Here is a 10,571-nt window from a genome sequence, read left to right as displayed (position 1 = left end):
GCAGGCTGGGGGTGGGGGGGTGTTGCTGGTGGGACCGTCCTGTGCTTGGTCTAGTACAGAGTAGGCTCAAATGGGGGATGGGGGTTGTTGTTGGGACCGTCCTGTCTGAGCCGGGCTGGTGTCCTGTGTTTGGCTCTGTGCAGAGTTTCCACTTCCCCCTCTTCATGACGATGCTGCACCTGGCCGTCATCTTCCTGTTCTCTGCCCTGTCCCGGGCTCTGGTGCAGTGCTCCAGCCACAGGGCGCGAGTGGTGCTGAGCTGGGCCGACTACCTCAGAAGAGTAGCTCCCACAGGTGTGTGCCCTGGGGCGTGGGGGGCGTGGAAAACCAGAGGCCAAGGCTGAAGGAGGCCCTCAAGGCCATGGTGCTCAGCCACCTTTTTGTCCCCACTCTGGGCTGCCTCAGTCTCCCCTGCCTATGCTCCTCCATCCCACTCACCCCCAGGAATGTCCCAGAAGTGGCAGAGACCTGAGTCTGCTCCCCCATCAGCACACACCCCAACCCAGGCACTCAGCCTGGAGGCACAGTGGGCATCACAGCAGGTCCTCACCCCATCACAGTGTTGTAGGGGAGACGGAGGTACACCAGGAGGGGGTCTCGCCCCAGGCAGGTCCTCTAGGGGAGATGGAGGTAGACCCGCAGTGGCCTCGTCCTGGGCAGGTGCTAGGAAGGGAAATGGAGGTGCACAAGGAGGGGCCTCACCCCAGGCAGACACTATAGAGGATATGAAGGTGCACGCACAGTGGCCACGCCCTGAGCAGGTGCTATCAAGGAGAAGGCAGCAGTGGGGGCATCGGCCTTGGCCCACCCAGAAGAGCCCTGTGTGCAGAAAGGGAACTGAGAGTGTCCGCGCGCTAGGAGCCCAGGGCTGGGCAGGAAGTGGGAGCGAGACAGGAGTCTGAACCTGACAGGACAGGATCTTCACACGCACACAGGCACATGCACACACGCATGGTCAGAATACTAGCCAGCTCTGGGCCTGACCAATCAGAAGGGGCCCTGGCACTGATCCAGAACCTCTCCGTCACCTCTCTACCACCTGTATGTCCCCTGGTTGCTGGAGGGGGAAGAGTCACTAAGGGCTCTAGGAAGGACTAGAGAAGTGAGGTGGGGAGTATTGAAGCCTGGCCTGTCCTGACTGGAGGCTGACAGTCCACCGGGCCCGTGTCTCCACAGCCTTGGCAACGGCGCTTGACGTGGGCCTGTCCAACTGGAGCTTCCTGTACATCACCGTCTCCCTGTGAGTCCCGGCCGCAGGGCACCCTCCCTCTCTGTCCTGGCTGGCTGCAGCCCCCCCAGGCTGGGACCTACCTTTGCACTCAGCTTCTCCAGCAGCCATCCTGGAAATCTCGGCATCTTCCGAAAGCCCCACGCAGAGGGGATTCTGTCCCACTTCCCCTCGGCTTGGGGAAGCCAGAGAACCCAAGTGAGGTGGTTAGGGCCATCATGGCAGGGGTCTGAGACCAGGGAGGGACTGCGGTGCTCAGGCCACTTTAACACGCGTGGGCACACACATAGTTCATGCTTAGCTCTGGTTTTTTTCCTTCCAAGCAAGATCCCTGCCTCTGCTGTTTCTCCTCCTCTCTGATCCTTCCTCCTGAGTCTGGTCTCCAAGGAGGGCTGGGTAAACAATGGGCCTGGTAAGCTGTGTCAGCCAGCTCTCCTGCTGATAATCGGAGGCCTCTTAGCTTGAGATTTCTTCCGATTAAAGGTCACTCATCCAAAAAAGCAGTCACTTATCAACCCAGGTGACGCAGGCGGTTTCTCTGGCCCCTTGTACCCTGCTGCCCTGAGGAGAGCCAGCTGCCATGGGGGAAGCCAGGGCTCGTCCCCCATGCTCCTCCCCGCCCTGATGCTGTGGGGGCAGGGAGGCGGCAGGTCTTGAGCCCCAGGCTCCAGCAGTGCATCCTGGGCATCTCTCACTTGCAGGTACACAATGACCAAATCCTCAGCTGTCCTCTTCATCCTGATCTTCTCTCTGATCTTCAAGCTGGAGGAGCTGGTGAGGCCCTGTGTCACTCCTGTCCCTCTTGCCCCTGCAGAGGCTTAGAATCAAAAAGAGAATCTGAACCGTGGCTTGTCACTATGTGTGACTGAGGAGGCAGGCCAGCCCAGGTGGCCAGTTTCCTTCTTTGAGAAAGGGCTCTTTGGAGCCTGGTGGGCAGGGTATGGCCACAGGAGGAGGGTGAAGGAGAGTCAGGGGCTGAGAGCTCTTTGTTGCACCAGGCATTAACCCTTTGTTGACCAGGTGCAGGGCCGGGGTGAGAGCCATTTCACAAATCTAACTCATTACTGTACAATTGGAGCTGACCCTTAGCTGACCCTCCAGCAGCTTTTCAGAGGCTGTAAATGGCTTGGGAGAGGATTGCCCATCTTTTTCGTGTGGAGCAGCTGGTGGATTCAAACCATGTGCCTTTACATTGGCAGCACGGCTCCTTATCCACTAGGCCACCAGAGGGCAGGCAAAGGGAAGCATTTCAATCCTTCCAGCAGGGGGAGCTGTTGAGTCCATATGGCTGAATGTCAGCTCTTCTTGGGTGAGGAGCTGTCTAGGACCAACCCACCAGGGCTGGGGGACGAGAGGTTTCTTATCCCAGGGGGCAGCCAAGAAGGCTGCTGCCTCCCAGGTACAGTGAGCTCCTGACCTGGACCCCAAGTCACTTGCCGCCTTTCCCTGTCCAGCGAGCAGCTCTGGTCCTGGTGGTCCTCCTCATTGCTGGGGGCCTCTTCATGTTCACCTACAAGTCCACGCAGTTCAACATGGAGGGCTTCGCCTTGGTGCTGGGCGCCTCGTTCATCGGCGGCATTCGCTGGACCCTCACACAGATGCTTCTGCAGAAGGCTGAGCTGGGTGAGCGCAGGCTCTGTGCAGAGAGGGCCTGGGGCCCATGCGGGGCGGAGGGCGGAGGCCTCAGGGCCAAGGATCCAGGCGGGGCCTCCTGACAGGCCGCTGTCCGTCTCCCCATCCTGCAGGGCTCCAGAACCCCATTGACACCATGTTCCACCTGCAGCCGCTCATGTTCCTGGGGCTCTTCCCTCTCTTCGCCGTGTTTGAAGGTACGTCTCAGCGGGCACCCCAGGGCTGCCTCGGGCAGCAGCTCTCACATCCCTGCTCACACCCCACACTGGGGGCTGCAGAGGTGACGGCGCTCAGAAACGCAGGCCTTCTACCCAGGCAGCAGGTACAGCGTGGGGCCGGCAGGCACTGGGCCGCGGTGGCTCTGCTCTGTATAGAACATGGAGACGGTGCAGTGGCGGGGAAGAGCCCCAGGTGCTTACAGAGCCCTGAAGGGATCCCAGGGAACACAGAGCATGTGAAACATAGAAACACTGCCGGCTGGTGTGTCTTCCCACCGCATGGTGACCCTCCATCGGGTCTCTGAGGCTGTAAATCTCACCAGTGGCAGAGAGCCTCCCTTGGAACAGCTGGAGATTTGAACTGCCAGCCTTCCGGTAAGCAGTTCAGACTGTAACCTGCTATACCACACAAGAGCTCCCCTTGTTTTCACGACAACTAATGTGCTAGTTCTGGTACTGTCCAATTTGACAGAATCTGAGTCCAAGCCACGTAAAGATCCCATTCCCAAGGTGCTCTGGCTTATAAATGAGCTGGAATTCCGGTCCGGAGACCCTCTGCATGCTTCGCTTTCCAGCCTCTGCGGAGGAGCACAGGGTCATGGATGCTTCCAGGATGTTGAGGGGTAGGATAAGGAAAAACACCTCTCAGCGTATTCTGAAGGGTGCGTGGGGTTTGGGCCTGCTGCCGGACGCCAGGCACCTGAGAAGTGGGGACAAGTTCAGACTTGTCGAGGCGTGTCACGCTGCGTGTATGCTGAGGAGTACAAACCCTGAAGGATTGGCTGAGCATACAGGGCTGGGGCAGGGGCCAGGACCCGTGACCCTGGGGACACGGCAATCATTCCTTCCACCTTCCTCTAAATAGAAAAGAGGTGGAGGCAGTGGAAGGCAGAGTCCTCCAGGACGAACTTACTCAATCTTCACAAACCCCCGAATGTTGTGGTACAGTCACTGTCCCATTTTACAGATGAGAGAAACTGAGGCCAAGCGCTAGCTCTCTTACTCAGAATTCATACTATGCAGAGTCACTACCCCCATCCTTTCCCCGTGGCGTCTGGGGATTATGGGCGTGTTACGAGCGAGATCATTCCTAAGTGTGTCTTTATGTCACACGGTAAGTGAGGCAGAACAGGTGCTTATTTCAGTGCAAGAAAGGCCCTTTCAGTGATTTTAAAACCGCACGTGCAGCCAGGGGAGGTGATTGTGGTGAAGAATGTGTTGCGGGGAGGGGTTGGGGCAGGCATTTCAAAGCAAAGGCAAATTTGCATAATATTACAGGGCAAATAGAACTTGTCCTTAAGTGGGAAGTTGGACGGCCAGAGGTCTTTGTCCCCCTCACCCCGTTGTCCTTCCTGCCCAGGCCCGTCTGTCCTCAGGGCCGTGAAGGAGAAGCCCATCCCACATCCATTTTTCAGTTTCAAGCAGGGAAGCGTCTCCCGTCTCCCTGAGAAAATGTTCCGCGACCCGTTGTCTAGGAAACTTCTCCGCAGCCTCATTTTTTCCTTTTAGAAAAATCTCTCCCCATTCCTTCAGCATAAACCCCTTGTCCCCAACACCACACTCTCCTCCCTTGCTGGGATGTTTACACCATTCCCATCTCTGCACACTGCATCCGAAAGCCCGTGTTAGTCGTCACTTAGCAAAGCTGCATGGATTTAGCGCCTTTAATCTTTTCTGGTAAATTAATCCCCCAAGCGCCTTCATTACTTATGTTGCTCTTCCCCAAATTCCGTTCAATTTGCCGACGCCTTTGCAGTACTGCTGAGCCCAGCACCAAGCGAGATGTCCTACATCGGGCACCCGGGCGCCCGCGGGGAGCTGTCACTTGGCATTTCCGTGGCGCGTCTCTCCAATGCTCCGAATGGCCTTCTGGTGGCCACACTCCCCCTGTGCCCGGTTTAGGATTCCCCTTACACAGTTAGCACACCAAGGCCTCGGAGGACCCCCGCAGTCTTTCTCTCTGATGGATACAGCATCAGGGAGCTCAGGAATCTTCTGAAAATCCAAGCAAGCGTGTGTGTGTGTGGGGGGTGTGTGTGTGTGTGAGAGAGAGAGAGAGAGAATTTTTCTGAAGCAAGGAGCCAGGACTTCTCTCATATGGTTGTATGTGTATTTGGGGGATGATGTATTTTCTTTTTGAGAAATACAGTTTTACTACGTGTTGGAGCTACACTGGTCTAGTTCCAGCTTTCTCTTGTTATTAGTGGAGAAACTGGTCTGGGGTGAGAGGGGACAGGCCACAGTCCAGGTTCACAGCCAGGGAGGACAGAGGAGGTTGGCAGGGATGGAGCTGTGTTTACAGATAAGCCAAAACCAGCCCAGCTGCTGCGAGTCACTCCCGACTTGTAATGGACCCCATTGAGTTTCTGAGGCTGTAATTCTCCAGCAGATGACTCTTCTTTTTCCCATGGAGCAGCTGGTGGATTTGAACCACTAACCTTTCCGTTAACAACCAACATGTTATACGCTTTGCTTCTTGGTTTACAGATGGCGTATGGCAGAAATTTAGACCAAGGGACTCCCCAGTGGCCAGACATTCCTCATCCAGTAGCCGTCCTGTTCCTCTTCAGTCCACTAGTTGTCCCTGTACTTGAGACCATTGAAGTGACCTTCTGTTTACTCTCCCTGGCCAGCAGTAGAAGGTCCTGTCTTGTGGAGGAGGCAGTCTCTCCCCTGATTCCTTTCGGGAGCCTGCCTTGTGCTGCCTGGGGCCCCCACGTCTCAGACACTATGAGCTGATTGTCTGCCCTCCCCTCTCTTTGGGTTCAGTCTGTAAGTGCTCAGGAAGTGGTCACTGCTGGTGGCAGGTCCCCTGGGGCAGGCCAGGGGTGCCCAGGCGCCCAGGACGCAGCCCCCACTCTCTCGCCTTGTCTCCAGGTCTCCATCTGTCCACATCGGAGAAGATCTTCCGGTTCCAGGACACGGGGCTGCTGCTGCGAGTGCTTGGCAGCCTCTTCCTTGGTGGCATCCTCGCCTTCGGCTTGGGCTTCTCCGAGTTCCTCCTGGTCTCCAGAACCTCCAGCCTCACGCTTTCCATCGCTGGCATTTTTAAGGTACACACTCCAAGGCCACCCCATTCTCTCTTAAAAGGGAGCCCCCAGGTGTGTTTCTCAGACAGCAGCCTCTGCCTGCGCTGCGCCCAGGGCCTGTGGGTAAGAGGCTGCAGCACCTCGGTGCCCAGCCAGCACTGAGCACCACGCCCATGTCCATCCTCCAGCCGGTCGTCACACAGCCTCACAGTGAGGTGACTGTTCACCTCGCCCAGATGGGGAACAGTGACCGAGAACAGAGCCTGTCCAAGGACAACCCACAGCTTGACGTGACTGGGCCAGGATTCAGGGCCAGGTCTGGCTGCACAAGGCCTGGGCTGCAGTCACTGCCTCCTGTGCACATCGACTCTGACCGTGCAGTGATGGCTTGCAGCCATGGATTCAGAAGCTCGAGATCTAGACTCATCCTTAAAGAGATCCGTGGTTGATTAGCAATGTCTGCCATGGCCTCATCATTGAATAGATTCTTGATTGATTAGCAGTGTCTGCCATGGGCTTGTCATTGAATAAACTCTTATCTCAGGAGTGAGTAGTGCCAGGTTTGCCCTCTGCCCTTTTGCCATCTGGCAGCTTTGCTCTTCTCCCTCCCTGTCCCCTCTCTTCTGCAGTCTCCTCACTTCTCCCCAATCCCTGCCGTCACTTCTTCCCCCCTTCCTGCTCGTGGCCATGGCAGGTTTTTACCCTTGAAGTGAGAGCAGTGTTGCCTAAACGTGGAAATAACGTCTCCCCCAGTGTCTTCCGGTGGCCAGCCAACCAGCCGAGACACAACCTGTGTTCCAGAAATGACCGTCTCTCTAGTCCCATTTTGGTCACTGTGTCTGTCTGTCCTGATTCCCCCGGGACAGGGGCAGTAGAAGGACATGCCCCCTGCCGCCTGCCCTGGGCTCTTCAGTTCCTGACAGTGCATGTCTCTGTGACACACGAGCGCTAGCAGCACTGGCAGCCAGGTCCTCTGAGCCCTGGGCACCTGCCTTCGCCCTGCGGCCAACCTGCTCCTCCTGGGCCCTGACATTTTGGGGTCTGGCTGTGCCCGGAACCGCCCTGTTTGTACAACCCATCCCTCAGATGACACACCTCCTGCTTCTCTGCCCCAGGAAGTCTGCACCCTGCTGCTGGCGGCACACCTGCTGGGCGACCAGATCAGCCTCCTGAACTGGCTGGGCTTCGCCCTCTGCCTCTCAGGAATCTCCCTGCACGTTGCCCTCAAAGCCCTACACTCCAGAGGTAAGCACACCCCTTTCCAGGCCCAGGGATCTGATGACATGTAGCCCAGAAGAGCTGACTGTGGCTCACGGCATCCCATGAAGCAGTGCAGCCTGGTGGTCTCCAAAGCTCTGCTGCATCCACCTGGGCCGTTCTCTGGCTCGGAGTGAGCAGGGGCTTTGACCTCCTCCTCCAGAGAGTGGGCATGTGGTGGTGTGGTGACGCAGCTTGCTAGAACGTGACTGTCACTCTGTCCCAAGGTGATGGTGGCTCAAAACCCCTGAAGGGGCTGGGCTCCAGCCCCGACCTGGAACTGCTGCTTCGGAACAGCCGGCAGAACGAGGAGGACAATGAGGAGGAAGAGTACTTCATGGCCCAGGAGCTGCAGTGACCAGCCAGGGACACGCCAGAGCAGCCTGCCCCCGCCTGCCACCAGGGTTGCAGCTCCCTCTCGGCCGCTGGGGGCTCTTCTTAGTAGTGCGAGGGCAGGACGGAGAGATCCCATCTGGGCGTCAGGGACAGTGACTCCCTGTGCAGCTGGGTCAGGGAGGGACCTGTGGCTGCACCCTTTCCTACAAATGGGACAAGCCCCAGCCACATGGTCCAGGACCTGCCTCGTCTGGGCCCAGCTGTGCTGCAGACACAGCGAGGGAAGGGCGGTGCACCGAGGTCGTGGTTCCAGAGGCCCAGCAGGCTTCTGGGGCCTGAGTGTGGACTGCAGAGCCACTGGGAAGGGAGCTGGAGAGACTGGGGCCTCCACACCTGGAGGGCGTCTTTGCTGGAAGAGCACATTTATTTATAGTTGGAAATAAATGGTTTACGCTCCACTGGCCACCTTGAGTTGCCTGAAACCCGTTCTCACTTGGCTGGAGGTGGGGGCAGGGAGGGCCAGTCATCATCCTGGCCTCCAGCGCTGCAGGCTCCTGTCTTGAGCCCCCTGTCCATTCCCTGGGACCCCCCCCTTCCCAACACACACACACCCCCCAGAGGAAGCAGTCACCAAGGTGTGCTGATTGAGCAGCGTGTTCTGGGAACTACCCATTTCCGCAGCCTGGGTTTGAGTCCTCCCGACTCTGAGCAGCTGTGTGACTTTATACGAGTTGTGTGACCTCTCTGTGCCACAGTGTCTTCATCTGTAAATCGGGGACGACAATATTGATCTCATTCTCATTCCAAAGATTAAATGAGTCAATATGGGTAACAGGCTGAAGAGTCACGTGTTTATTTGTAAACTCCTTCCCAACACCCCCAGGGCGAGGCGGCAGTTTGATCTCAGCACTGTGGGCCTCACGCGAGCCCATCTGCCCTGGGTCCTTTGTGCCTTCACTTCACACTGGTCATTCCACTCCTCAAGATGCCAGGACTGTCTTAAAATGAGCAGGGAATGAGACCCTAGTTCTGATGGTGGGTAGACCCAGTCCAGGCTGCCTCTGAGCCGATTCCCCTGGGAAACCACCCCCCCACCCCAACTCCTCACCCCCAGTCAGGAGTGATTTTAGACACTCACAGCAGGTGGCGCCATTGTACCAGCAGAGCAGTATGGTGGCCAGAGCCCCCACCCCTCACCTTACCCATATCCAGGTGGGCTCTTTCCAAGAGAAACGGGGACAGAAGAGGGCTCTAGGAGGCCGTGGGGTGAGCAGAGTGGGGCTTGTTATAAAATTTTTCCAATCAAATTGTACCCATCAGAGCTCCATTAAGCCTGTGGGATTTTAATACTTAAGAAATGGGTTGGCAAACTTTCTCTAAAGGGTGAGATAGTAAATATTTTCAGCTCAAAGTGCTGGTAGTAAATATTTTCTGGTGGCGCCTGTCACAGCTATTCAACCCCACCACTGCACGCCAAGCAGCCACCGCACAGAAATAGGAGAGCCAGTGTGGAGTGGACCGACCATCGTCCAGGCCTCAGGTCCATGCACGGGTCCAGTTCCAATGGACCCGGTTTACACAGCAGCCTCTGACCCACATGCTGTAGTTCTCTGACCCTGAGGTAGCAAAAATCCTGAAAGAATTGAGCCCTGCTCTCAATTTTACACATTGGGAAACTGAGGCTGGGGCGGGGTAGGGGTTTGCTATGAGGTCCCCAGAGTCATTATGCTTGGGAAGAATTAGGACCGGGGTCTGCAGCAAGGAGATGTAATCCTAAGGCCGCACCTTATCTGGCTCCTGGACTTCTACCTCCCTTTGATTCTGAGGCCAGGAGTAGAGGAAGCTGGGTACTATGAGGAGAGGCTGCAAGGAGGGGCCTCCTTCCTCACCTCCCTCTCAGGTAGAAGAGTGTTTCCAGTCCGCTTCAGCCCTCCCGGCAAAGGCAGCTCGGCTGCTGTCTGCTGCAGTAATTACAGGGTGCAGAGCTGAGGAGGCCTCGCCCGCACGCATGTTGGGCTCAATGACAGCCCTTTACTTTGTGGCAATCACAAGCCCGCCTAGAGCAGAGTTCTGATCCTCCTCCATCCAGCCCACCCAGTCGCCTGGCCTCCGGGTCCAGGCAGCGTCCACCCTCGCCTTTGAGCCTCAGAACCACCCATGCTGTCTGCAGCCATTGCATCTCAGGGCTGCAGCGTCGCCATGGCAACTTGGTGCTTGCACAGGTTGAGGGAGGCTGGGGATGTGGCTTGTCTCTCCAAGGCTGTAGTGCCGGTCCCCACGCAGCTGCCAGCTTCAGGGCTTCCGCACGGTGGGAGGAGGGCGGCCAGCTGACCTGCAGGTCCGCGTTTTAAGTGCTTACATGCCCACCGCCTCTCCCAGGAGCCTGCGGTGGGAGGAAGGTTAATGCCCGCAATATCTGAAGAAGTCTGCAGTGGGACTGTGTGGCTGAGGGCAGGCTGGAGTTACCCGTGGGAGAGACCTGAGGCTCCAGGCAGGCCCTGGAACACCTCTCCCTCCACTCTTTATCTTTCTCTGCCGTGAGAGCACAAGGGATCAGCCGCTTCTGTTTCTGCTTCATTTTGCTGAGAAGCAGCAGAGGAACCCAGTGGCTTGAGAGTGGAGCACCACGAGATCTCTCTGCTGGATGCTTGCTGCGGTTTTCTGTGTCAGGGACAAAGGATGAGCCGTGTTGGGTCCCCAACTTGTAGCGGATGGGACTCCCAGACAATCTGAGTTGACAGGAGTCAATGAGCACTGGCCACGTGCCAGGCACTGTGCTGGACTGTGGACAGATGTTTGTCCTTGACAAGATAACCAAAGGACCCCTTCTTCCTGCCAGAGGAGTGCGGAGACCAAGGGAGAAGGGAATGG

At 57.1% G+C, this 10,571-nt stretch overlaps 1 protein-coding gene across 2 annotated transcripts in view; it reads left to right on the top strand.

Moving 5' to 3' along the window:
* SLC35C2 (solute carrier family 35 (GDP-fucose transporter), member C2) overlaps positions 1–7,767 on the top strand; it is a 9,152-nt gene extending 1,385 nt beyond the window's left edge. Inside the window, exons 2-9 of one of the 2 annotated variants that reach the window (XM_006881594.1) lie at positions 144–294; positions 1,177–1,240; positions 1,930–2,002; positions 2,746–2,851; positions 2,974–3,057; positions 5,956–6,131; positions 7,223–7,352; positions 7,592–7,767. In XM_006881594.1, the coding sequence (XP_006881656.1) occupies positions 144–294; positions 1,177–1,240; positions 1,930–2,002; positions 2,746–2,851; positions 2,974–3,057; positions 5,956–6,131; positions 7,223–7,352; positions 7,592–7,722 (915 nt within the window). In that variant the 3' untranslated portion in view covers positions 7,723–7,767. Of the gene's footprint in view, positions 1–143; positions 295–1,176; positions 1,241–1,929; positions 2,003–2,682; positions 2,852–2,973; positions 3,058–5,955; positions 6,132–7,222; positions 7,353–7,591 lie in introns of both variants that reach the window. The other variant, XM_006881593.1, reaches the window with a different exon arrangement.
* Positions 7,768–10,571: the final 2,804 nt, after the last annotated feature.

Source organism: Elephantulus edwardii, unplaced genomic scaffold, assembly GCF_000299155.1.
Source record: "Elephantulus edwardii isolate Elephantulus edwardi_28Jun2011 unplaced genomic scaffold, EleEdw1.0 scaffold00015, whole genome shotgun sequence".
Taxonomy (NCBI): Eukaryota; Metazoa; Chordata; class Mammalia; order Macroscelidea; family Macroscelididae; genus Elephantulus; species Elephantulus edwardii.
The sequence above is the reverse complement of the archived record's forward strand: the minus strand, read 5'-3'. Positions and strand labels throughout refer to the sequence as shown.